At 44.5% G+C, this 26,526-nt stretch overlaps 1 protein-coding gene across 3 annotated transcripts; it reads left to right on the top strand.

Annotated features, from left to right (window-relative positions):
- The first annotated feature begins 4,850 nt into the window (after positions 1-4,850).
- IMMT (inner membrane mitochondrial protein) lies at positions 4,851-24,574 on the top strand. 3 transcript variants are annotated; one of them, XM_075261259.1, is made up of 15 exons: positions 4,851-5,036; positions 11,277-11,347; positions 13,178-13,367; positions 14,233-14,347; positions 14,540-14,671; positions 14,973-15,086; positions 15,190-15,326; positions 15,431-15,534; positions 16,122-16,257; positions 16,468-16,597; positions 19,414-19,428; positions 21,641-21,864; positions 22,317-22,448; positions 22,530-22,659; positions 23,673-24,574. In XM_075261259.1, exons 1-15 carry the CDS (start codon positions 4,992-4,994, stop codon positions 24,278-24,280), a joined length of 2,283 nt encoding a protein of 760 aa, XP_075117360.1. In that variant the 5' UTR covers positions 4,851-4,991; the 3' UTR covers positions 24,281-24,574. The 3 variants fall into 3 exon arrangements, with proteins under 3 accessions (XP_075117360.1, XP_075117352.1, XP_075117365.1); XM_075261251.1 differs by having other exon boundaries at positions 14,970-15,086; XM_075261264.1 differs by lacking the exon at positions 19,414-19,428 and having other exon boundaries at positions 14,970-15,086.
- Positions 24,575-26,526: the final 1,952 nt, after the last annotated feature.

The following is a 26,526-nucleotide window of genomic DNA, read 5'->3' as shown; positions in this document are numbered from 1 at the left end:
AGAGTTCAAATACAGACAAAAAGAGATATTACAAAGAAATAGTCAATTCATACAATGGGACTGAGGGCCCTGCTCACAAGAACTTACAATCTATGTGGTAGAGGGGGTGACACAAGAGGTAGCAGGGGCGGCATTGCTTATACAGGGGTCAGATGATTTTAGGATGGAGGTTACTGTCATTACACATAAAAAGCTGGATGAGCCGTCACCTGTCATGTCCTTTAATGTGAATATGATGCCTGGACATATAGAGTTAGTCCGATATCGTGTGGGGTCATGCGGGAGCGGGAACAAAGGAGGGTTTGTTTTAGGGATTCTAATTACGGAATGGAAGGGTTTACGTTAGACATTGTGATAGGCCTGTCTGAAAAGATGCGTCTTTAGTTTGTGTTTGAAACTGTAGAAATTGGGAGTTAATCTGATTGTCCGGGGTAGAGCATTCCAGAGAAGTGGTGCAGCTCGGGAGAAGTCTTGTATACGAGCGTGGGAGGTTCTGATAATAGAGGATGTAAGTGTTAGGTCATTGAGTGAACGGAGAGCATGGGTTTGGCAGTAGACAGATGAGGGAGGAAATGTATGGAGGTGCGGCATTATGGAGAGCCTTGTGGATGAGTGTGATAACTTTATATTTTATTCTATAATGAATAGGCAGCCAATGTAACGACTGGCACAGACCGGAGGCATCGCTGTAGCGTCTAGCCTGATAGATGAGCCTGGCCGCTGCATTCAGAATAGATTGTAGAGGGGAGAGTTTAGTGAGGGGAAGATATGTGTCATCTGTATTATATATTGTAATAGAAAGCATCTAGGAATTTATCATTTATCCTCAATGAGATCACCATTGAAGTACAGTTTGTGGAGTGTGTGAGGGGGTGACAATTCTTGAATAGTGCATACATTACGCTATGTTCACACCTGCGTTCGGGTTTCCGTTTGGGGGGTCTGCTAGCAGCGCTTTTCTTTACATATTTTTCCAGTGGAATGGGGAATGGAATCACCCAGTGCAGGCGCAAGTATGAACTTAGCCTTAGGGTCCATTCACATGGAGGAAAATCTTGAGGAATTTGGTGTGGAATTTCAGCGCTGAAAACAAAGCCTCCCATTGACTTCAGTGGGTTCCTTATTCTGATAGCAAAAAAAGGAACCTATTGAAGCCAATGGGAGGCTTTTTTTTCAGTGCTAAAATTCCACACTAAATTCCTCACCATTTTCCTCCGTGTGAATGGACCCTTACTTATCTCTTTGTGGAAGGGATGGACATAACAATAAGCAGGCATTAAGGCTGTATTCACTTGACCGATGGACAAAATGACAAAAAGGGACATTTTTCACAGCAGTGTTACATTTGATGGGCACCCGTTTTCACGGATCCTTCATAGATTTGAGTTTATTGAGAGATCCATATAAATGGCCGAAATAGGACATGACTTATTTTTCTAAAAGTGAGAAGAAAAGAACGCCGAGTGGCACATAGCGTAATCCTATTTAAATTAGTTCAGGAGGTACTCAATAAAACAATGGGAACTATGGAAAGGTGACAATGCACTCGTACAAACTGGTAAGTGGTCAAGATGTACTCTCACCTTCACGGATTGTGAACAGTCACAACCACTATAGTCGCACGTAGGTAAATACCATCACCAGTATGCAGCAGGACATCAAATCACCTTGGGATGTGGGATCCAGACAACAAACTGTAGAGAGTCAGTGGTGAAGAACCAAAATTCTCCAAGAGAATAAAGATCCACGCTTTTTCCAGTGGATAAAGCTTTATTGCACAAACACACATGTAGTGAAGCTAATTCCAGGGAACTGTCCATCCCATGTGACCGCAGCCTTAAATGTCAAGTGACAGAACACCAAAGGAAAGAAGGAACATCGTCAGAATTTTGAAAAGAAGTTGTCACACATTCACTGGAAAAAATTTAAAGGGGTTTCCTGCGCAAATGATAGCGATGACAATATCCTTGTAATTACTGATGATGAGTCAATATCAGATTTGCAGAAGTTCCACAGCCAGGACTCCCACCAAGCAGCTGTTCTATGAACCCGCAGTACACAGAACAGAGCTGGAACCGGATTGATGTGTTTTCTGTGTAGTGACCGCACTACATGATCTAATGTGCATGCTATGCTTTTTCTGTAACATATACTGCAAATGTTGGAATTACCCACTTAATCACCAGCTAAACAGATTATTTCAATTACTACTGGTGAAATCTTGCATAACTCAAATAACACCTTTTTAAGAATCTTCTTTTTGATCCAAGATTACAGAGTATCCAGGTGTACTCCAAAATAAGTGCAAACCACCCAGACTCTTGGAATAACATTCAAGTCATACATTCAGGTCAGTCTTTCCATAAGGATCAGACAGTCATTGAGTAACCTACTGAATCACTTATGCTAGGGCTACATGGTGAATTTGACAGTGACGACCTGCACTAAGTGAAGCCTGCAACCAAATTCACTTGAATTAATGTAAGTGTCAAAAGGTGACGCGGTGATCTTTGGATGTGTGACAGAATTTGCAGTCAAAATCACCATTTAGCTCTGGCCTAACATCCAAACTCTTTTCCAATGTGGCTACTGGTTGCCTACCTGTAATATTTTGGAAGTGGAATAAATGAATACAAGAGCAAAGAGGGCATTGTGGAGGTCACTGTTATGGGGTCCCTGGAACTACCAATTTTATGGCTGTCAATGTTATGAAGTACTTTTAATATTTATCGAAAGCACAAGGTCCTGATTTTCCCATCCAAGTGTTGCTATAATGGTGCAAAATTACCTGTTATGAGGCACAGCAACTGCTATAGGGACATGGTGGCTGCCATTGTTATAAGGGACCTATGGCTGCCACTGTTATGGGGATCCTATGGCATTTTTTTTAATGAATACAAAAGAGGGAAACACTCAGTAAGTAACAGCTCTACTCAAGGCAAATCCTCACCAAAAGGAAGGCTCTGATAACTGCTACTGTAGAAGTATACTGGGATGGTTTCTTCCCACGGTATATGGGGCTTGGCTCTCTAGGGGTTAGTCACTGCAGGTGACTAGTGAAAGAGAAGGCAGCAGGACTTGGAAGATGAGGCACTTGTCAGACGTCACTTTCAGTGTCTCTGGGATACAGCAGAGGGCGGTGGGACATGAAGGAGACATCTTAGGACAGCACATGACCATCATGACCGCGGAGCTGGATGGGAGCAATGCTGTTGCAGTCACAGTAAATTTTGGGGCCGTTCATAGCAATATTGTCTACGAGGTTGATTTTCTCTTTTTTTACTGCATTACTTAGCAAAAATCATCCAACTTCTCCAAACAAGTTGAAGAAACAAAATGAATTTTAAATATTATGTAATCTATATCAGCATAACACAGGCACATTCATATGGCCATATTATTGCTGCAAGTCCCAGCCAGCTTGTGGCTAATGTGAGGGACAGGTATAGTCATGTATTTCTATAAACTCCATTTTGTATATGTCATTCATTTTGTATCCTAAGGGTGCATTCACACTACGGAACGCCAGCGTGTATCACATCCGTACACGCCGGCGTTACAGCAGGGCTGCCGGACACTACCCATTCATTTCTATGGGAGCCGGCATGCGAGCGCTCCCCATAGAAATGAATGGACTGCTTTTTTCCATTCATTTCTATGGGGAGCGCTCGCATGCCGGCACCCATAGAAATGAATGGGTAGTGTCCGGCAGCCCTGCTGTAACGCCGGCGTGTACGGATGTGATACACACTGGCGTTCCGTAGTGTGAATGCACCCTAACACATATACTATGAGGTCAGGTCACTCAGAGTGCGAAGCGATGCAGGCACAGACTTTCTGTAGACTAGGCGGTAGTCTAGGAGAAGTCTGGCACCCAGCATGTCATCTTATCTCTCGTCATGATATATACATCTGAACACAGTGTGGAAGATGCCAGCTCACACATTAAGCATCCTGCATTCTTCTTTGTTTCATAAGAAAGCTTACCCAGCTCTGGATAAGTTATAATGAGATGCAGGTTACATTAGGCCTCATCCAATAGTCATGTGCCAGGCTTATCTTATAACTCTACAACCAATCATGTTATACTCATTAGAATAGTACAACCTTTCTTTGTCTGCATTGTATAAAACTACCTGTTTCCCGCCATTAAATCTGAACACTTTTGACATACAGAATGTGAGTGGTCTGTATTCTGTGTTCTCCGAGCTCGTAACAGAACCCATCTTTCCTAGATTAGGGTACCGATGGAATCTACCCCGGGGCATTCCCCTGACACTATCAATGACCTAAATAAATAGCATCATAGGTCCTATGGTGCCTGCCATCTGGTTAACTAGACCTGTAGTTGAGTCCGGACTTGTTGAGTCCGGGCTATGCGTATGTGAGTGTATATATATATATATATATATATATATATATATATATATATATAAGAATACACTATGAAGCAGTGTTCACACCTGTACTCTGTCACAGATCCACCCCCCCCCCCAAAAAAAACAAACAACAAAAAAAACCCAGTAGAATTTAAGTGGAAGTGGGCTGCAGGTGTGCGTCATATGCAGATGTGAACACAGCCTTAACCTCACATGCTGCTTAAAAAAAAATAAATTCTATGATTTATTTATACAGTAGTTTTCCACTATGACAAACCTGATTATGCTGCACGTGTTATCAGCTAGGAAACTGAACATATGATGGAAAGCAAAATGATGCGATTTCTATCGGTTGTTAATAAAGCTATTTGAATTAAAAACAAAAAAAAACAAACACGTGATAAGTTCTCTACTGTACTATGTAAAATTTGAATAAAGTTGTTGAGAAAAAAAGAAAGCCGCACGCTGCTGTCTAGAGGGGGTGTGGTCAGCCAAGGAGGCGTGGGCGGTGTCAGTTCAGGCTGCGCGGTCACTGCTCTCATTCATCCCGTACCGGGACATGTTGTGCTGAGTCGGACACCGGACTGATTCCTCCCCGTTACTGCAGGGAACATGCTTCGCGTGTGCAGGAAGGCCCGTGCGGCGGCGCTGGCAAAGGTAATAGCGCAACATGACGTACTATTGGCTGTGGCCTGCTAATAACGCCGGGTGGTGGGTTTGGAGGTGGCGGACACGTACCGGCCTCAGCGGTTGTGTCAGACGTCTCCATACCCAGCACCTGGCGGCGTTACACCGGCCACTCTGGCCTCACAGCGCACCGAGTATTGCCTTGGTGTCCAGCCAATCAGCTGTCACCCCAGGCAGCGCGGTGACCAATCACAGTGCGCCGTTCTCACTAATTCCGCCAATCGCTGGTCGTTTTCATGACCTTTCAACTGTACTACGTAAAGGGGCGGGCTTAGCTGTGAGCGGCGTATTCGTTGTCCAATAGGATTTAGTTATATTTTGATTGACACGAGAATTATCCAATAGGAAGGTTTGGCTTTGGCAGGTCTGACACTAGATCCGGTGTAAGTCCTGAGGACAGTTGCTGGAAGAGCAGCATGTTAGATGTGAGGACGGGGTGCTGACTGACAGGGCAGGGGGGCGCTGTCTCCCTCTGTGTGACCCCCAAGTCTCAGCCCAGTCCTGCACCAGCAGCTGAGCTTACCGTGTGTCTGTGTGTAACCCCAGGAGGACGTGACCTTGTAGTGGGTGTCACCCCCAGACTCTGGGCCTCAGTCACTCAGCTTTATACCGGCCCCTGACTGGCTGAGGGATGTCCTGTGGGAGTCTAGAACTATGTGCATTATATGTACAGTGTGAGGAGTCCATGAAGGAGTTTACAAACAGGATCACGGCCATGGAGGGGTTAACGTGGTACCAGTCTGACCAGTACTAAGTAGTTTTTACTGGTTGCAGGTTGTTCACCACGCAAAGGACTAAACTAATACAATATATAGTGATAACAGTGTCCAGAACTTCTCCGGGAGCAGGAAATTGTATAAGACAGTATTCACTTCCACGTGTCAGGCTGTGCTCACACTAATGCTGGCCTGTCCGTTGTTCTGGTCCATTGGAGGACAGGGGCAATAGACAGGCAGACTGCTACAATATGGTATACGTGCGTACATAGACTGATTTTGGAGCACAAAAAGAGGACTTTTACTGCCCCTGATTTCGGGTGGACGTTGCGATAGTCTTCTGTGGAGACTCAGATGTGAACATAGCCTAAGTGAAGACTTCATGTTCTTAGTACCTGTGAGCACTGCAGCCAGTTACTGACTTTGTGCGAGTTTGGGCTGTGACTACTGAGGCCAGGTATTGGCTGCGGCACAATATGAATGATGGATGTGCTGTAGAACCAGCGGGAACCGCAGTGGTGGACATTTAGGGGCCGTTCACATCACATGGAGACATAAAAGATGGAAACTGACCGTCCGATTAGAGTCCGTGTTAAATAAAAATGGATCATTTTCTCTACATTGACATAAACAGATGGTCGTCCATAACACTGTTCTTCATGATGGTAGTTTTGACCTTTGACCAATGTTATTTTGTCACTAGTCATTTAATTTATAAGCCTGCGCCTCAGAACGGACAGGAATAGGACATGGTCTTAGTTTTGCCTCCAGTCAAGTGTATGAGGCCATAAGAAAAGAATGAATCAGTGTGCTAGCCGTTAAATTCACAGGGAAACATGTTATAATCCCTTTAAGGCTGAGGCCCCACGTTGCGGAAATGCAGCTTTTTCGTTGCAGATTTTGCTGCATTTTTTAAGCCAAAGCCAAGAATGGCTACAAAAGGAATGGGAAATATCTAGGAAGTTCTTCTGCTCAATCCACTCCTGGCTTTGGTTAAAAAAAAAAAAAAAAAAAACGCAGCAAAATCTGCAATGAAAAAGAGCTGCGTTTCAGGGGCCACACGGTGGCTCAGTGGTTAGCACTGCAGCCTTGCAGCGCTGGAGTCCTGGTGTTCAAATCCCGCCAAGGGCAAAAAACCATCTGCAAGGAGTTTGTATGTTTTCCCCGTGTTTGCTTGGATTTCCATCCCATATTCCAAAGACATACTGATAGGGAAGAAAAAAAAAGAGCTGCGTTTCTGAAACGTGGGGCCTCAGCCTAAAGGATACTCCAATGACTGGATAGGTCGTCAATATAGGATAGGTTAGTAGCAGTAAACATAGAAGAGGAGGGAGACGGCAGGGCGATTTGGGGCAGTCGAGATCCCGAGTCAGAATCAGCCCAGAACCCCCAGGTCCAGCATGAAAAAAAAAAAACTCAGAAGAACAGAGTGAAATAAATTCCCTGGACCCGACCCCTTTTAAAGAGACCAAGACTCATCATTGTGACTTGTAAAGGACCTTTCATTCTTCTTTATTCCTTCACAGCATCTGTTTCATTTGCTGTAGGAATCTGGATCAGCCAATCGTGTTGCACTATAGTGAAGGCAGTAGTAGAGTGTGATTGGGCAGACTGGTCACATGACCTGCCATCAGGCGTGAGTGTCAGACAATCTGGTGGTGATGTAATGGTGCAGAATTCGGGTTTTATTTTTGTAGAGAACCCCTCTGACTAACTGTGATCCCCATGTTGTTTTGTCATGTTTCAGGCTGTCAGCTACTAGATCTCTACTGGACTGCATGCATACAAGGCTGAGGCCCCACACTGCAGAAAAGCGTTTTGTTTTGGGGGGTTTGCAGGTTTTGCTGTGGGTTTTTTTTTTAGCTAAAAGGAATGGGAAATATATGGGAAGTTCTTATACTTCTCCCTTCTGCTCAATCCACTCCTGGCTTTGGCTTAAAATGCATTAAATAATGTTGGGCCTCAGCCTCCCTTTTTCTTTACCATCCATACAGTTCTAATAAACCTCCATGTGATCACATGATGATATTGTGACATAATTGTCTCTGGGGTTTTGGATACTGTACCTAGGGGTTCTGACCCCAGGTCACATGATCAGAATCAGCACCTGGTCTCCAGGGTCGCTCCTCCTCCTCCTCTCCCAAATTTACCACTAGTTACCTGTGTAATGGGGGATGACTTTATTATTAGTCTTAAGAGCCCCCAGAGCACAGGTGAACTACTTGCAAAAAATAAACGGGAGAGAAGATGACGGTGCCGGGTGCTGGTTCTGATAATGACCCGGGGTCCAAATCAGTCCGGAACCCTTAGGTATCGAAAAAAAAGACTCCCTGGACACCTCCTTTTATTGATGCACATTTTTCAGCGCCATCTTGTGCCACACCACATGTAATAAGCCGCCCTGGAGCCTCAGTCTACGTGAGATTAGAAAGAGTCCATGCTTGTCAATGGGTGAGTATTGCAGCTCATCTCCACTCAAGGGAATGCTGCAATACCAGACACAGCCAGAAGACAAGAGTGGTGCTCTCTCTGAAACAAAAATCTGATCTTATAAAAGCAATTATTAGAGCACAACCACTTTCTGAAGGCAGGTCCGCTAACTGCTGGAACACCAGGCGCTCCCAGAGGAACTACATTTATGGTTTCTCTCTTCATCTCTCATACGCTCTGTATGTACTAGAGGCAGCGGCGCTAACACTACTTGTATTAGCCCCAGCATTTTTATTATTATTATTATTGTTTATTTATATAGCACCATTAATTCCATGGTGCTGTACATTTTCTTTGGGTGACAGGTCACATGACCCTGCGCTGGGTCTAAACCTAGCAGAGCCCCGATGTGCAGTGAGCCCAGGTCTCTCTTGTCAAAGCTGTTTTATGTTAATACATCAATAGAAACTTACACCATGTGCACAAAAGTATTGGGAGCTTTTATGACATCATACTCTAAATCCATAGACGGTAATATGGAGATATTCCCCTCTGCAGCTAAAAGTTTCCACTCTTCTGGGAAAGCAAGATTTTGGGGTTTCTTTTTACCCAGAAGGGCATTTGTAGTGTCACACACTGGTGTTGGAGAAGATGGTCTGTGCTCTATTTTATCCTAAAGACGTTCTGCGGGGTTAAAGGGATTTTCCATCCCTAGATGCATTTCCCTTCTGATGACCTATATACAGGATAGATGGCCAGTATCTGATCAGAGGGAGTCTGACACCCGGACCCTGCACAGTGTCGGAGGCCATAGCAGTGAACGGGGAGTGGAAGCTTCTCTGCTCTTACGCAAATATTGAGACCATTATTAGTATTTTCTGTTCCCCGTTCACTGCTGTAGCTTCTGTCATCCAGATATATCACTGTACAGAACACATCTCCACTGCTCCAGTGTGCATTGCACTTTACATACAAGGCTAGGATGCAGGTGCTTGGCCATGGACACCCATGCCATGAAGCTCTTCGTGGGTGCAGTTTTTGAGTTGAGAAGGGTGCAGAGCATTGGCCACTTTTATGTCCGTTTCTTTCTGTTTTCACAAATTCACCATAGACTTGATGGTCCGTGAAGTGGACAGAAATAGGACATGTGCTATTATTAGATGGCACTTTAAAATCATCCAAAAAAAACCAGACATGTAAGTAGCTTCATTGCAATAAACAGGCTGCAGGGTAGAGATGTGCCTCTTCCTCAGGGCTACAGCATATAAGTAGTTAAAGTAGTAGCAGTCACTTGATGCAGATTGTGTAGACACCGAAGCTATGTCTGCTACCTATGCCAGTGTGCAGGAAGGGGCTAAGCTTGGGTTAATTTTGGGGAAGTGTTAAGGAACCACCAGACGACCCATAGCCCTGCACATAGAATTTGACAGTCCTAGCTTCTTTGCTTGGACTGTTTCCCATCAGTCTGTATAGTGCGCCCCATGATGTCTGGCTCGTGTAATAAGATCTGTGTGTGCACCAGTGTGGAAGGAATGATGGCCCTGCCCCGTGTCTTTCCCAGCGCTGCCCTTGGATACCTCCGCCTAGGAAAAAGAGGGAGAACAAGGCCCAGCTGGTATAAATATCCGGGACAGGAGGCTCGCACCAGCCATGGAGGACATGAGTCACTAGAAGAGAGCAGAGCGAGGCTCAGGGGGAAGGTTCTGGGCGTTTCACCAGCTGCTCCTGCCATACTCCTCCTCTGTTATACTCTCTCACCTGCGTCACATCACATTGTACTCTAGTACTTCTAGGGATTGCTGGGTGTTATAGTGCTAACCACGAAGACACCATGTGGCCCATGTGTGGCCGCAGCCCTCTCATGTATGTGTTTAAAAAAAAAAAAAGTGTCATAAATTTGGCAAGTTTAGCTTTGTAAATTTTCCCCAATATCTATTTAAAGGTAAAAATAAGATTTTTATATTAAATATATTTTTGTTTTTTAATTTTCCATCTATATTTTTTTAAAAAATCCTAATAAATGTTCCAATTCTTGCCACTAAGTCTAAAATAGTTTGTGCCTTCCTGTCTCCTGGAGTTGGAGCATGATCCATAGACATAATGGGATGGAGAAGACCCTATTGGCTTCTAAGGCTGAGGCTCCATGTTGTGGAAACGCAGCTTCTTTTGTTGCAGATTTTGCTGCGTTTTTTTTGAGCCAAACCTAGGAGCAGCTACAATAGGAATGGGAAATCTATAGGAAGTTCTTATACTTCTGCCTTCTGCTCAATCCACTCTTGGCTTTGGCTCAAAAAAGCTCAACAATATCTGCAAAAAAAAAAAAAAGTTGCGTTTCCGCAACGTGGGGCCTTAGCCTAAGAGTTAGTTTTGCCGGCGTGCTCTGTGACCTGGGCAGAGGTCGTTGTGCAGAGAGGGGAATAGCGAAACCAGAAATCCTCTATTGTGACTGGTGGATTCTGTTACTTATCTGCATATACATGGTAGCTGTGATCATCGGTGTTCTGTAAAGTGAGGTCACTGCTGCAAAGAAATGTACAGGGAACGGGAAGTCTCAGCATATTATTTGGCTTTGTGACCAGAGTCAGAACTGCAGGGATTTTAGGATTTTTGTAAAATTTTGAAAATATGGAGAATAATAATTTAAAAAACAAAACAAAAACAACTCCCCAAAAATTCTTTAAAAATCTGTTTAACATAAAACAAAAGTCATGTTCTAGTGACACATTCCCTTGTGTTAAAGTTTGTTGTGGGTACCATCAAGTCGCTGCTACGTATCCTGGAGGATAAATAGTTGTCACACGCTGTGGATGTAAACATCTGATGTCTGTAATAGTACATTCATTAAAGGGGCACTCCACTCAAAACTGAAATTTTCATGTGTACTCTGCCTGATGTGTATGGCCGGCCTAGTTGTAGGTTAGTAAGATTTTCATTGCTATTAGGTTTGGTGGTTCCTCCTACCTATGGTTTAACATATTGCTAAAAGAAAAATCTGATAACTGTGAAATAATACGTCTTAAAGAGTCCGGCTCAGGTCTTTGTGACACTTTGCTTTCTTTTGCAGGAATGCCTGTGCGTGAAGAAGTCACTTAACCCCCTCCGCGCAACAAGAGCCTACTCCACAGAGTCATCAGGGTATGGTGTTTTCTATACATTTCTTGGAGGGTGTCTGAGTGCCATGCAGGGGTGGACTGAACATCCGGGTCCTGTAGCCAATACACATGTATCACCTGTTACAGTCTGAGCCCAAGGCCAAACGTTCCACAAAATCTGTTTCCTAAATGTCCTTAGTCAGAGAAGACTTATTTTTGGCACATGCTCTATTTCTGAGCGAAACTAAAAGTGTAAGGTGTTCAAATGGCCGGAAATGTCTCATGCATTTTTGGCATTATTGCGACCTCTGTCTGACTTGTTTTGTACATTTTTAGAACATTTCTTGTGTGTTGTATTCTGCAGGTTTTTGTTTGTCCTACATGTGTCTGCAGTAACACAGATTCCAGTCTTATCCTGCATATGCAGGCCTGGAGCCGCCATGTCCTTGACGGCCTCTCACCTTAGGTGTAACATGAAACCTCTGTGCCCAGCGCTGGGTATATACAGTCCAGCACTGAATACGCAGAGCCGAGGAGTCACGTTACTGTATGAAGGTTAATACCAGAAGTCGTTGTGTACAGTGCAGGCTATATCCTTAGCACTAATCCGCCCTGAGATAAAGGTGGTTGTGTGATGCCGGTGAACTTTCACCTGCCTGACACAATGAATAGATCTTTGCAGTAAGGTTGCACATTCCCTATCGTTCCTAGAAATTTAAAGTGAGGAATATGCAAATCTGTCTCCCAAGATGTAAATAGGTAAAAAATGTGCAAATCTATTCTCCAGGATGTAATTAGGAGAACAGTGCACTCTGTATGTCGCCCTCTAGAGGACAGCCTCCTTAACATCATGCATGACTCAGTTAATAAGCCTACTGACATGATGCGGATTTAATTGCCAAATTAGTATTTCTATTCCAAAAGAAACAGATTCCCAGCTATGGACAGCGCTGTTTCGGTCTTTTGGGCCTCCTCAGCATAGCGCAGGGATACTGATTTGGCAGAGTGAGAGACTATAGACCAGGGTCAGGGGATAATCATACACATCAGGGAGAGTGTTTGCCTACATAGGCAGTACAGAGACTTACAAGTCATTCCTGCTCCGCTAGGGATTCTGGGTAAAAAATATGCAAATCTATTCTCCAGGATGTAATTAGGAGAACAGTGCACTCTGTACGCCACCCTCTAGAGGCCAGCATCCTTAACATCATGCATGACTCAGTTAATAAGTCTACTAACATGATGCGGATTTAATTGCCAAATTAGTATTTCTATTCCAAAAGAAACAGATATAAATAGGGAGACAGTGCCTCTGTTATGCCGCCCTCTATAGGAAGCACCCTGAACATCATGCATGACTTTCCCAGAAGCATTTACTGCATAATGTGGGGTTTTTACCAAGTCAATTTCTCAGCTACGGACAGCCGTTTTGGTCTGGTTGGACCTCGTTCTTAAGGAGAAACCGCCTATTAGGTGTGTGGAGACTTATACAGCCATAGTCGCTCCACTGCACCCATAGTTCCTCCCATGTTCCCTTGCAGTGGAGCGACTATGGCTGTATAAGTCTCCACACACCTAATCGGTGGTTTCCCCTTAAGGAGGAACATTATCCCCATAATCTAGAAATTTAAAGGAAAACTTCCACATTGAAGGTTCAATCCAGTCTGTAGGCAATTGGTTATGTTATATGTTGTTGACCATGTAGTCCTGTTCGGGTACATTTCCAAAACCAGGAGTGGATTTAAAAAAAAAAAAAAAAAAGTCATTTCTACTTTACCCCATTTTCTGATCCACACCTGGTTTTGCAAGAGTCTTTTATAGGGACTTGTATGCAGTTAGTATATGTAATAAGCAGGTTTCTGTTCTTTTGCAGGCCCTCTGCTGGGAAGATCGTGGCTGCAGGACTCCTCTTTGCAGGTGGCGGGGTCGGGGGCACTGTCCTTTATGCCAACTGGGATCCAAAGTTTCGTGAAAATGTGGAGAAATCCATTCCTTACTCTGACAAACTTTTTGAGCTAGCCTTAGGACCTGCACCATATAACCTACCAGTGCCAAAGAAACCAGTAAGTTGAGTTCTGCCTGCATGCCTTGCACTTTGTCCATACGATACGACATGGTTTGTGATTGGCAGGAGTCTGACACTGTTCAGCGGGAACAAGTTTGACAATGCAGCCCTATTAAAGTATAATGGGTCATGCTGGAGATAGGCAATGGAACAACCGTGTATGGTAAAGCAATGAATGGACTGCAACTTCTAAAGATCAGAGGTTGGACTCCATGATCCTAAAGCCATAGCATATTCTAGCAATCAGCTTTTACTTGTCAAGAAGGGAATAACCCTTTAGGTGTGTGTTTAGTGCTATACAATGCAAACATCTACATGTATCAGTGTCACATGTTTTTCACATGCAAATATATAAAAACCCATAGATCCATTATAGGAGTTGTCCAGAAATTGGAGGAGCTTGTGGAGGCCGCAGGAGGTGTGGCAAAAAAGCATTGACCCTGCTGGGCCCAAAGTCATCTGACTGCTTAGACTAATCAGTGGGACCACGGGCGTTGATTATATATGGCATGGGTTCCAATTTTATTTTACACCTCCCTGGGCCCGATTCCATTACTTTAACCCTTTACTTCCCCGAGAGGCTAGTTCACACATAGTAACATAGTAGATAGGTTGGTCCTGTGTCTTTACCCAACCTTATAATCCTACCTTTTTGATCCAGAGGAAGACAAAAAAAAACCTTGAGGCTGACACAAATTGCCCCATATTAGAGGAAATCTACAAATACAACAATCAAATTCCTGGGTCAACATCCTATCCAAAAAAAAATGTAGTTCCTCTAACTTGTGATATTTTTACTTTCAAGAAAGGCATCCAGTCCCCTCTTGAACATGTAGATGACTATGTGTTTGCTTTTATCTCAGGTGATGGCTTCCGGTCCACTAAAGATTTCTTCAGTATCGGAAGTGATGAAGGAGTCTAAGCAACCTAAGAAAGAAAGTATTGAGGCGCCACCTGCAGCGGGTGACATTGTAGAAGGTAACCTGTGTGTGTGTGTGTGTGTGTGTGTGTGTGTGTGTGTGTGGAGAGAATCAGAGGTTCTCCAACATAGCTGGGAACAACCTCACTTGTTAACCATGGAAATTTTGTTAAACATTAGAATTAATAATCATTCAATTGTATTCTTTTATTCTTTATTTTTCATTGATTCAGAATTCTGTCTCTTTGTAGCTCCGTCACATGTCGCACAGATTATTTCTGCCACTGGTGACGCAGTTTCAGTCCCAGCATCTGTGGTGCATGAAGAGGCTCCAAAGGTATCCGAGACCGATGAGAAGAAGCCGAAACACCCCGAAAGTGCAGGTAAATTCCCAACATCTGGACTATACACAACAATTCGTATAGTCCAAGTAGAAACTGTCCACAATTGGAAATGTAGGCATTATGTTATCCTTCCTGAGCTATGTGCTATGAAACTCTATAATGTAAGATCTGGCCATAGCCACAGAAAGAAATATGATTGGGGGAGGGAGGCCAGCACATCACTTACGTGTTCCCAGTATTTTAGCACGGGCTCCATTTTAACTCTTGCTATAATTTGGGTCTCCGTGGATTGTCGTACTCACTTTGCCCTCTCGTTTCCTCTCCTTCCTTATAAAAGCAGAGCACTGTAAGGAGTGCGATCATGAAGCGGCTCACCATCTGAAGGAACGTCCTGCAGAAGAGGTGACCGCTCGCCTCGTACAGCAGGACAAAGAAGAGAAAGAAAAGATTGAATGTAAGTCATAACTGACCATATCTTACACAGTATTTGATGTCTTTATTGTGTATTTTAGGTATTGGGTTAGTACATTGTATTGATATGAGCCTTTGTTCCTTAGCTATAGCCACTTTACTAGAAGAAGCACTGAGTGGTACAGCCCGCGTCACCCTACAGGCCGTCACCGCACAGGAGTCTGCTGTACAAGCTGTCAACTTTCATGCTCAAAAGTTGCGTGAAGCAATGGATGACACCCAGGTGAGTAGATACCAGCTCTGTCATCCATCGTAAGATAATGATAAATGTGATGTCTTGTGGATTTTGTTACAAACTGGTGATCACGACATCTTTTAACCTCTTAGACCTCAGCAGAACAGAAGTCCTTGCAGTGGCGGGATTTGGAGGATGCCTTGAAGGTGCGCAGCAAAGCTGTGGATGAGGCGGCTGATGCTCTACTCAAAGCAAAGTTCGTATCAGCCTGTTCTGTACAAGCCTATTGCTTCAAGCCAACCCTATTCTGTAGTGTATTGTAACCATGTTTCCTGCATGATACAGTCTGCAATGTATATACATATATAATATCTTACTGAACCTTTGCTATAGGGAAAGGCAGCAGAAATACTTAACCCTATATGAAACGTACTGTAATCAAAGATCAGCCCCACAGACACATGCTATAATTGCCTATGTATTTGCACAATACAGTACATTGGTGGTGGATCTTACACGTGCGCACTGACAAATTAAAGGGGTTGTCCCATAATAAACACTGGTCACATATTGCAAAAGGTGATGAGTATTTGATCAGTGGGGGTGCCACTGCTGGGAAATCACATGAACACGGTCCAGTGCCTCCTGTTTGAATGGAGCTCCATTCAGTCTATAGGATGAATATAGTGGACTACTGTCAGTCCCATAGACAATCAATGGGGAGGCAGAGTGCTCGTGTGATCACCACCCCAGTCAAACCAATGACTTTGTGATTTGGCACAGATTTTGAAGCATGTGTGCCCCCTGGTGACATATCGGTGATTTTATGTCTGTTTATCTTAGGGAAGAGCTGGAGCGAATGCGGGGTGTTATTGATGAAACCAAGAAGAACGCTGTTAATGGCGCCAAACCTCATATCATGTCAGCCGAGGAAAATTTGCATCGTATGATCGTAGACCTGGATAATGTTGTTAAGAAGGTAAAAAAAAATATATATAACGTGTGTGTGTGTGTGTGTGTGTGTGTGTGTGTGTATATATATATATATATATATATATATATATATATATATATATATATATATATGAATATGCCCTCGTCTAACATGACAGTTGTCCGTTTTCTACAATATATACTTGTATGTCCTATAGTCTAGCAGACCAGATATGACATCTGTATCTTACTATAGGTACAGTCTGCTCAGTCCGAAGCTAAGATCGTGGCTCAGTACCATGAGCTGGTAGCCGTTGCTCGACAGGATTTCCAAAAAGAACTGGATAGTATTACACCAGAGGTGCAGCCAGGCTGGAAGGGGTTAAGTAAGTATCTGCAGTCTTCCTATGTACAACCAGCTGGTGGCGACTCCATCTCAGACCAGACCAGAGATGACCATGTTCCTCCTGATCCAGTGCACAACATTCTTGCCTAGTACTGAAGCTCTCGATTCTGTAACAGAAGTTTCTATCTATTGTGTTGTATACACTGTACATGGAGGACGTGGCCATCGGCCAGAACTAGGAATCTGGACAGACTGTACTTCACAGTTGTGTTTCTTCAAGGGTGTGCATGTAGCCTCCTTATCTATACTGGTCCTATGTGAGGTAATTGTAAGCCCTGGTGGTAGTCACCATGCACAAGGCCCTGTCACCTCTGCTCACATGCCATATTCTACATAAAATTACTGTTCTGAAATATCTTTTCTTAAAACTGCTTAGAATTCTTCAGTTATTCCTCCTGGAAATTTAGAGTAAATTGATGACTTGTCATTGGGGTGTGTCTGACGGCATACAAACACGAGTCCATGATGATCTTGATCATCGGGTGCTGAATATTAAAGGGGTTTTCCCATTAATAGTAACATACAGGTATTTGTGTGGAAAACCCCTTTAAGAATAAGAGTCTGGAGGCTGCCGATGTGCTGACATGGGGTGTCTTTAAACTTCAGCTGGGGGTTACTGATATCTATGAGGGTTGCCAGATAGTCGCTTGTGGAAGAAACCTGTATCAAGATGGGGATTTCACCTGCCTGGTTTCTCAGAGTGGTTTTTAGCAGCCGCTCATCCTTTCCTTTTTGCTTGTCTGATTGTACCTGATATCCCAGCAATTGTGCATGTTAAAGGGGTATTCCCAAGTGATGGTGTATCACTAGGATCAATCGCTAGGACCCCCAACAAGCCTAAATGAAGAAGCCACAACGTTCTTCATAGCTGGGAGCACTACTAAGGATGGCCTCAGCATAATCTGTGGGGAGCCCAGAGGTCAGACCCCTTACTCATAAAGTGATGGCATATACTAGCGATAGGAGGATGTGGAAATGATGGCTATATATTGTCTATGGCTGGCCATGGTGGACTGTTAATATTCCTGCTCAATCTGCATTTCTCCTCGCTATATAATAATTGCTGTGTTAAAGGGGTTTTCTGGGACCTTCATAATAAAAACCTTTCCTGTAGGATAGCCCATCAGTATGGGATCAGTAGAGGTCCAATTCCAAGGACTCCTGCCGATCAGATATTTGAAGAGGTCATTGCACTCAGAAGAGCGTCGGACATCACCTTGATGAGGTGCATGGGGCTGAGTTGCAATGCCAAGCACAGCCAGCACTGTGCTTGGTATTCCATGAAGAGACCGCAGTGCTCACCTGAATACTATGGTGTCTTCCACTAGCTGATCAGTGGGGGTCATGGATGTCAGGTGCTCACACATTGATGACCTATCCTAAGGTGTCCTGGGAAACCCCTTAAGTCTCCTGTTATGTGCTGTGTGTGTGTGTGTAGATAAGCCATTGTATTTGGATAGCTTTCTTTCTTTCCATTTGAATATGGCACAAAGCTCCAGTGTAGAGAGAAGAATCTGTCTTACCCCGGGCTATGGAGACAAATCATTCATGGTAGAGAAGTCCATATAGGAGCTCTGACATAAGACAGACATAACTTGTCTATAAAGGGTCTCTTCTGCATCCAGCTGAACCTAAACCGACAAGCTGGGGCCGGAGATAGGCTTGCGATAAGTGCAGTACCTCTAATCCACCATGTGGTGGCTCCAGATGTCACAGTCAATGCAATAGAACAGAAGCGAGTACAGGCCCTGTCAAGCCTCATTGCTAAAAACTTGTAAGTCTCCGTACTGCCTATGTAGGCAAACACTCTCCCTAATGTGGACGAGTGCCCCCATACCCAAGCCTCATTGCTGTACATGACACAGGACATGCTGTTGCTTTGTTTTTGTGTGGTTTTTCCCTTTCTGTTTGTCACGTGTTACTAGATTATAACTGCATGGTGCACGCCTCAGTAAGCGCATGTCACGTATACTGCTCTCTCTCCCTTGCATTTGCTATTGTACAGCTTTTTATCAGGTGGACATAGTAATATACAGCCCACTGATAGAGAAGTAGTAAGGGTGGGGGGTGGTTTTGGAATAACCAAGGGTGTTACGCATTTCCTAACCCCTCTCATTGTTTTATATGCCAGTGATCGCTCTGTAGTTGTAAGACCGTGATGACACAACCTCGGAGTCACAAGTGACTTGACATGGTCGCTCTTCTTGTGTTGCTCGCGGTTGTGGACAGTAACTCCATTTGAAGTCCTCTCTCTAAAGAGGAAGCATCACCACTCCGGACATATACTTGTGCTCTCCTTAAAATTTTTGAGAAGTTTTCTTCTGTTGTTCCTCCTGGAAATAGGCAACTGGGACTTTAAAGAAAAAATGCTCCAGAATTTTTATTTTGTGGGGAATACTAGTGTATGTAGGTGCAGACAGACCTGTCAGGAGAGTTGGTGCTGTAGTCTGTGTTATATATTTGTTGTGTATCCTGGGTACTCGCTCTTATGTTAGTGACTCTCTTTACTATGGCACTCTCTCTGCTCTGCCTTCAGCATTCTCTCTCGTACACTCTCATTCCTATTTGAGGAACCTCATATTAACTCTAGGATTCAGATCCGCACCTTGGGGTGACATCTGCATTGTATTACGCAATATTTTTGGTGGGAGATGAGATGAGCTATCCTCTAGGAAGAGAGTGAAGGGCAGTATGCTGGAGTGCTGTCTGCTGGGGAGGGGGATTTGGCGTCTCTGCATGTAGAGTCTTGTAAGTTTCTGGCGTTAACCTCTCTAAACCTTCCTTTTTCTGTTTCAGAGATTTCCGATTTAGGTGAGTTCTGCTCATGTCTCCCTTCTAACCCTGACTCCTTCCTTTACTCTCTGCCCGTGTACCCTGTAATCTGCATGTCACACCATGTTGTCTGTCTACATCACCTGTACCTCTGTGTAATAACGCAGGCATAGTGCTGCTCGGACCAGTAAGTAATAGGGTCACGTACAAATCTGTATGCCGACGTTACTTTGATGGTATAACAAATATCAAAGCGGTTTGTGCAGTTTAGAAAACCTAGAGGGCGTCCTCTGTGCAGGGTCCTCATACCTTACCAGAATAGAGAGCGGATACAAGGAATGTCTCTGTCCTGTCCTGTATTACACAGAAAACCATTGATTTAAATGGACACGGTGTAATACTTCATTTGCCCTGTGGTGGCGCTGCAGGAAAACTGAACACTTACTAGTAGGTTCACTCACAGATTACAGCTGATCAGTGGACACTTTGTGATCATCTTACTGTATATTAGAAGTAAAGCTTGTCCCAAGCAGCTAATGCCACGTGACCACTTAGTCCTGTAGCCCATGCAGGACCACTGAAGATTATTTCACCTCGTCTATTCCTCCAAGGTATCTAAAATGAGAAATGAAGCAACTTTGCAGTCAGTCTAGATTAACAATGTCTTCTCGATTTACGTCTACAGGTTCTATGCAGACCTATGTGTCTCCTGGGAACAGAAGACAAATCCTGTGTCCCCTCCTAGCTTCTGTCCCCTACATCTAACTACCCTACCATGTGTACATAGTAGTGACTATGACGGCATGATATGGCTACTACAAGGCATTGGTTTGTAATGATGGCGGCACATAGGTTTGCATAGGAGCTGTATACCCAAAACGCTAGTATATTTTTAGTCATGACTAACTGCAAAGTTACTTTTTTAGCCCCACCCCGTGCAGACCCCAGAGTATATTGAGTGGAGGTGATCAAACCTAAAAAACAGTGTTAGGCCCCTCGTAGACAACAAAGTGCTAGGCCACGTTTTCCCATATAGCACACTAATCCATTCATTTCTTTGGTCCTGTGCACGTGACCGTGAGTTACGTGGATCTGTGTGCGTGCCACAAAACTCAGGACAGATCCTATTCCTGTCCGATTTTGCAGCCGTACTTCGGAGGCCTCTATTAATTGAATGAATGGTGCTGCGTAAACATGGGCGGCACGTGATATCTGTGTGTTACCCATGAAACGCCGTGCCGAACGCCCACGCATGGTCATGTATGACGGGCCTTACTCTCCTCTCCTGGACTCCAATGTGACTCCTTCTTCTCTAGCGGTCTGCTGACTGAAGAAGCCTGTGATTGGGCCTCGGCGTCATGTGGCATTGTGACGCATAGACACAAGTGTCGCAACACCACGCGACAACAGGGAGTCACACCGGAATCCAGGAGGGGTAAGTAACACTGCTTTTATGTTTGATCCTCTCCTCTCATTATACTCTGGGGTGTGAAGAGACCGCACGGTTTCGGTTTAGACAACACAAAGTCATATTGATGATCGGTTTTGGTTATTCTTTGATTAATCGCTGTTACATTGTGTCTGTCACATCTCACATGGGAAGTTTTTACATGTTTACAAAACATTCAATTCTTCTACATACACAATCTCCCATTATAACATCTCTGTACTTTAGGGTTGTCACCCCTCCAACCTCTAATCTAGGGAGCCAAACATGACCCGAGTCCCTATTGACTGGCGTAGCAGGATCACATGACCTCATCCATTAACATGGCATCCATGGACGCTATTCTATAAAGTGTTCTAATGCCATGCCACTATTATCTGTAATCGAAGCGACATGATCTCTTGCTTTCCAATCACATCCAGAGCTGCGTAAGCAATTTTACTAGATTCCCATTCACTCACAAGCTGCCCGGCCGCCTTTCTTCCTGCCATTGTGACAGTTGCACACAATAGGTTCTGGTTATTTGTATTGCTAGTGCGGACAATAGGCACCGTGGCATAGGAAATAATGACAAGCCGTGCATGCCTGGAAACTAATCTGAATGCAGCTGTGGATGTGACTGGAGTAGAAGACTCCAATATCAGAAAGTGTCAAGAAAACTGAGTATTTGCAGAATTATTCATGAATCTGAAGAGCAAGTGATGGTTTGTCTTGTGCTGTTGCCTATGGGAGACTTCTGTAGTGTTGGAGAAAGCTCGCACCGATTCTGCCTGTATATATACTGACTGTCCTTATTCTGTGCAGCCGGAAAGCTGAGCACCGAAGACCTGAACTCTCTTATTGCCCATGCCCACCGCCGCATCGACCAGTTACACAAGCAGCTGGCAGAGTATCGGGTGCGGGAACAGCAGCACATCGAAGCCGCGCTAGAGAAACAGAAACTGGAGGACAGCAAAGCTCTGGAGACCGCCGTGTCCAAAGCGCTGGAGCACTACCGGGCTGAGATCAAACTGGAGCAGGACAAGAAGGTACTGGGAGACTGCCTTGTATACGGCGTGACGGGGGTACCTAGGGGTAGGTCGGTTGCCCGTATCTGGCACCCTGATAACTGTGCTGGTGGAAACTTCAGTAGGTCCTGTGAGCACTCTCCTTACTTTACAAGTTCAGTGAGCACTTTTATCAGTACAGTTATATGGGGTCTATTATAGTTGGGGACACTGTGGGCCATTCTATGTGTAGGTAGTGTGAGAGCACCATGGAGGCCATTCTATTACATGGGGTGCACTGTAGGGACCATTACATAACTGTTAAGAGGTACCAAATGAAGCCGTATAGGTGATATGTACTCGGTTGGGACGTTTCCTCAATAAGGGGGTCCTTCACTTGAAAAGGTTAAGAACCAATGGGCTAGATGACCAGGTCAGAGCACTGTCAAAATGTCAGGTCTTGTTGGGGTGCTCCTAAACCTAATCCATTGTAGGTGGAAGAGGTTCGGGAGGTGATGGAGGCGGAGATGAGGACCCAGCTACGCAGGCAGGCTGCCGCACACACTGACCACCTGCGGGACGTCCTTGGTGTCCAGGAGCAGGAGATGAAGGCCGAGTTCCAGCAGGTAAGCTCGCCTTTTGGCAATGCTTAGTGTTTGGCCTGGGCATTACTAGGGCAGGGCTGACATTGTGCTCCTTATCCACAGTCTCTCTCCGAGAAACTGTCAGAGCAAGAAATGCAGTTCAGACGTCTCTCCCAGGAGCAGCTCGATGGCTTCACGCTGGATATTAACACTGCCTATGCCAGGCTGAAGGGCATTGAGGAGGCTGTTGAAGGTAAGAGATTGGTCGGGGTCACTCTCCAGTACACTAACGTTTTGGTGGAGGGCATGAAGAAATCAGAATGAATTACAGAACACACACACACACACACACCTCACTTCTACAGTCTCCTTCCAGGGCTCTAGCTCTTATTATCACTGATAGATCTTCTCTCTGTACCATGTATTAGTGTGCAGCCCAGTGGTATGATACAAGGTACTGAAGCCCCTGAATAGTGGGGGTCTCAGCTGACCTCCGCACCAGCTATATTGTCATCTGACATTTGTATAACTAGTCAGCAGATATAGGTGCATCTTCTTTCACTGCTAATTTTTAAAGAGACACTGTCAATACCCTGCATTAAAGGGATTATCTACCGGTCCTTAGGATACGCCATCAGTATTAGATCATAGGAAGTCCGACCTTTAGTCACCTCCGCTGATCAACTGTTCACTATAGCTTTGTCCTATTATCTGCAATACCAAGTAAACAGTGAGGGGGATACATTGGTCCCTGCAAACAAGTCCACTAGGTAGGACTGCTGAGAATGGGAACCTCATGGTGTAATGACCTATTCGAAGGACAGGCCACTGGTTTTAAAGAAGCAGATGAACCCTTCAACGACTAAGATTCTTAGACACTGCAAGTGACAGGTTTACTCTAAATACCATTACATTCTCAGCTTAGGCAGATAGAGCTCCAAATCCTGCCTGCCCGCAGGCCACCACTAGGGGGAGGTCATGGTAAATGCATGAGGATTTAGTACTCCGGGTCAGTGTGTACAGTGAGCTCCCCCTAGTGGTGACTGCACACAGCCAGAATTGTATCATTTAACTCATGACTGTCTATCTTTTATACATTGTAATTAGATCGCCCCATCTAGACATTTTTACAGAATCTGTTTGAAGGCATTTCTGATCTACTACAGCATCTAGGAAGTGAAGGTTACTTGTCTGGATGTAGACAACCCCATCACTGATAGTTTCAACATTTTGTACATTTTGGTGACTGTTGTTGTTCTGGTGCAGGACATGCCGTCGCGGAGGAGGAAGCCAGAAAAGCCCATCACTTGTGGCTCGCCATTGAAGCTTTAAAATTTACATTGAGATCCGCCTCAGGTGAAACCCCCACCGAACCCCTGGAGGGCGCTGTCCAGGCAATAAGAGCAAGCTGCTCCAGTAATGAATTCACAGAAGCCCTCACCACCGCCCTGCCCCAAGAATCCTTGCAGCGTGGCGTATACAGCGAGGAGGCCTTGAGAGCCCGATTTTATACCGTCCGTAACCTTGCCCGTCGGGTCGCACTGATTGATGAAACCAGAAACAGTCTCTACCAGTACTTTCTCTCCTACATACAATCCATTCTTATGTTCGAGCCCAAACAACTCCGACCCCCAAGTGAGCTGACCTCCGAGGACCTGGACACATTTAAACTACTTTCTTACGCCTCCTATTGCATCGAACATGGAGACCTGGAGCTGGCCGCAAAATTGGTGAACCAGTTGAGAGGAGAGTCTAGACGGGTAGCTCAGGATTGGTTAACCGAGGCCCGCCTAACCTTAGAAACCAAGCAAGTCATCGACATCCTCTGCGCCTATGCCAGCGCGGTGGGCTTAGGTACAACACAAGTACAGTAACTTAAAGGGAAGTGTAAGGCCCAAAAAGTGGCAGAATTTGTTCCCCTTTTGTCACTCACTAAGATAACCCCTAATTTAAGTTCTGGTTGTTTTGGCGTTATGTACACTATACCGATCACAGTAGGGTTTTGTTGCACTCTGACCTCTCCTCTATCATGTGCGCAGACTCCGAGAATGTTACGTCCTCTACCCTGTATTACATTTTTAAGTTACTGATCAAACCAAAATGAGAATAATTCTAATAATTTACTGTTCATGCCTCCTGGAAGATCTGAATAAATCAGAGTCCGTGCAGTGCGTGTTCTTTGTGTCAGGCTTAATCCTAAATCTTTCACCATCCTTTTCCGATAACCTGATAACTGAAGTGGATGCTGCAGTACCTGACAGAGGCTGTAGATAAGAGTGGCGTTGCGTCTCAGGAATAGGCAGGTCTTGGTTTGTAACACTGCAGGCCAGTCGTTATCTACTGTGGCACAAATCTACAATAAAAGTGTCACGAACCTCACAAAACTAGAGTATGTTGTAGAGGGTTAAACATAATTTTCTAGTAGGTAGATGCTGGAATAGATTGGGTAATGTTGGGTGCTGCTTGGTGTGCTGTAGATCCAGTAGGTGGCGCTGCCTTCTGTGACTGTTAGTATGAGACACCACCCGCTGTATCCATGTCAAACCAGACCGGTTATGGTTGCATATAGGAGAGGAAGAGTTACCCTCCATATCAACAGTTCACCACCCGAAAATGCAGAGGCTCCTGGCATGTTAGCTGTGATGTTCTGGGAGGCAGAGCTGAGGCAGCGCCACCTACTGGATCTACAACATACTTGATGTAAGTTACAGTAAATTAATCAGGTTTTGAGACCCAGTCCCCAAACAAGCCCACTTTAAAAAAAAACAAACCACTTCAAAAGTTGCAAATTTTGGCAAAACAAAAAAACAGCCATATGCCAACTTTTAGCATACAGTTTATGCCAATACTGTAAAAATGTATGAAGATAAATCTGCTCCAGTAAAGCTTCATGCACAGGACTATGGGCACCATCAGAGTGTGAGCTAGCACAATCCTTGTGGTCCGGGCTCATTAATTGTGATGAATGGACAAGTGGAGGGCACAGACAGAACACAGAAATCATTCCTGTACCGTCTGAGAAAACTTATATTACCTTGTAAGCCAGTTTCTTGGCATAAAAAGTAGCAATTTTTTTGTTCAAATTGGTTTGGGAAAAAAAAATATTTTTTTTTTGCACCTGCTTTGCCACTTCTCCCCCACTGTATTTATAGTCATTTACTTCAGAATAGGGCATAAATGTGGGAAATGAATGGCAGCTATGAGACATTTCCCTTCCAGTGCATGGCCTAGTCGTACATCAGGAGAACCTTCCACTTACGATGGGGCTATGAAGACCGCCATTAACACCAGTCTTCAGAGATGAGACCCATCCTATTTTTTACATTGCAGGTTAGACACAGGTAGGTAAACAAGTAAGCTGATCTTCCACAGGCTGAGAAAAGTAGATGCAGCTTAAGGACAGACTCGCTCTGAGAGGTACGGATCAGATGTTGGCCATATTTCCTGAAATGACCATGGTGTTGGGATCCAGATTCACGGCATCTTAGTCCTTTAAGATAGTAAGAGTCCCACCTGTTCCATCATGGATCTACTGTCCTGTACAGAAAACATTGTAGTATGGAAAAAAGAACAGAAAGCAGCGACTCTTAGCATCATGGGTGACTGATGTTGGGAGCCTGGGAGTGATGGCCGTCTGGTCTGTATTTCTAACAATCTGTGTAAGTTTAGGTTCACACAAGTGCTTGAAAAAATGCAGGAATTTTCTCCCTGCATTTTTCAGTTGAAAACCCCATGGCAGATGCTTTTTTAAGCAGATTGGGTTTCTAGGTTCTGCCTCCCCAAGCAGACCCAAAGAACGGAAAACCAAACTCAGATGTGAACCTAGTGTAACGCCACCCATTGGTGGTGACATACCAGGTTGGCAGGGCATATGGAATTCTTTAGACTGAGGACACTGTTTTTTTTTGTGCAGGGCTTAAAGGGGTTGGCCACTTTCAGACAGTCACAGCACAGTAGTCAGACATCTGCCTGGTAACAAGATGTGTCCATCACATGGCCATGCTTTTAACCACTGGTATACAGAATGAACGACAGCAAGCAGAGACCTAGAAAATTGTGAGAAATTGATACAGAAAGTAAATTGGAAAATTGTACAACTATTTTTTTATGCAAACAATAA

This window comes from Leptodactylus fuscus, chromosome 1 (assembly GCF_031893055.1).
Source record: "Leptodactylus fuscus isolate aLepFus1 chromosome 1, aLepFus1.hap2, whole genome shotgun sequence".
In the NCBI taxonomy this organism is placed as follows: domain Eukaryota; kingdom Metazoa; phylum Chordata; class Amphibia; order Anura; family Leptodactylidae; genus Leptodactylus; species Leptodactylus fuscus.
The sequence above is the reverse complement of the archived record's forward strand: the minus strand, read 5'-3'. Positions and strand labels throughout refer to the sequence as shown.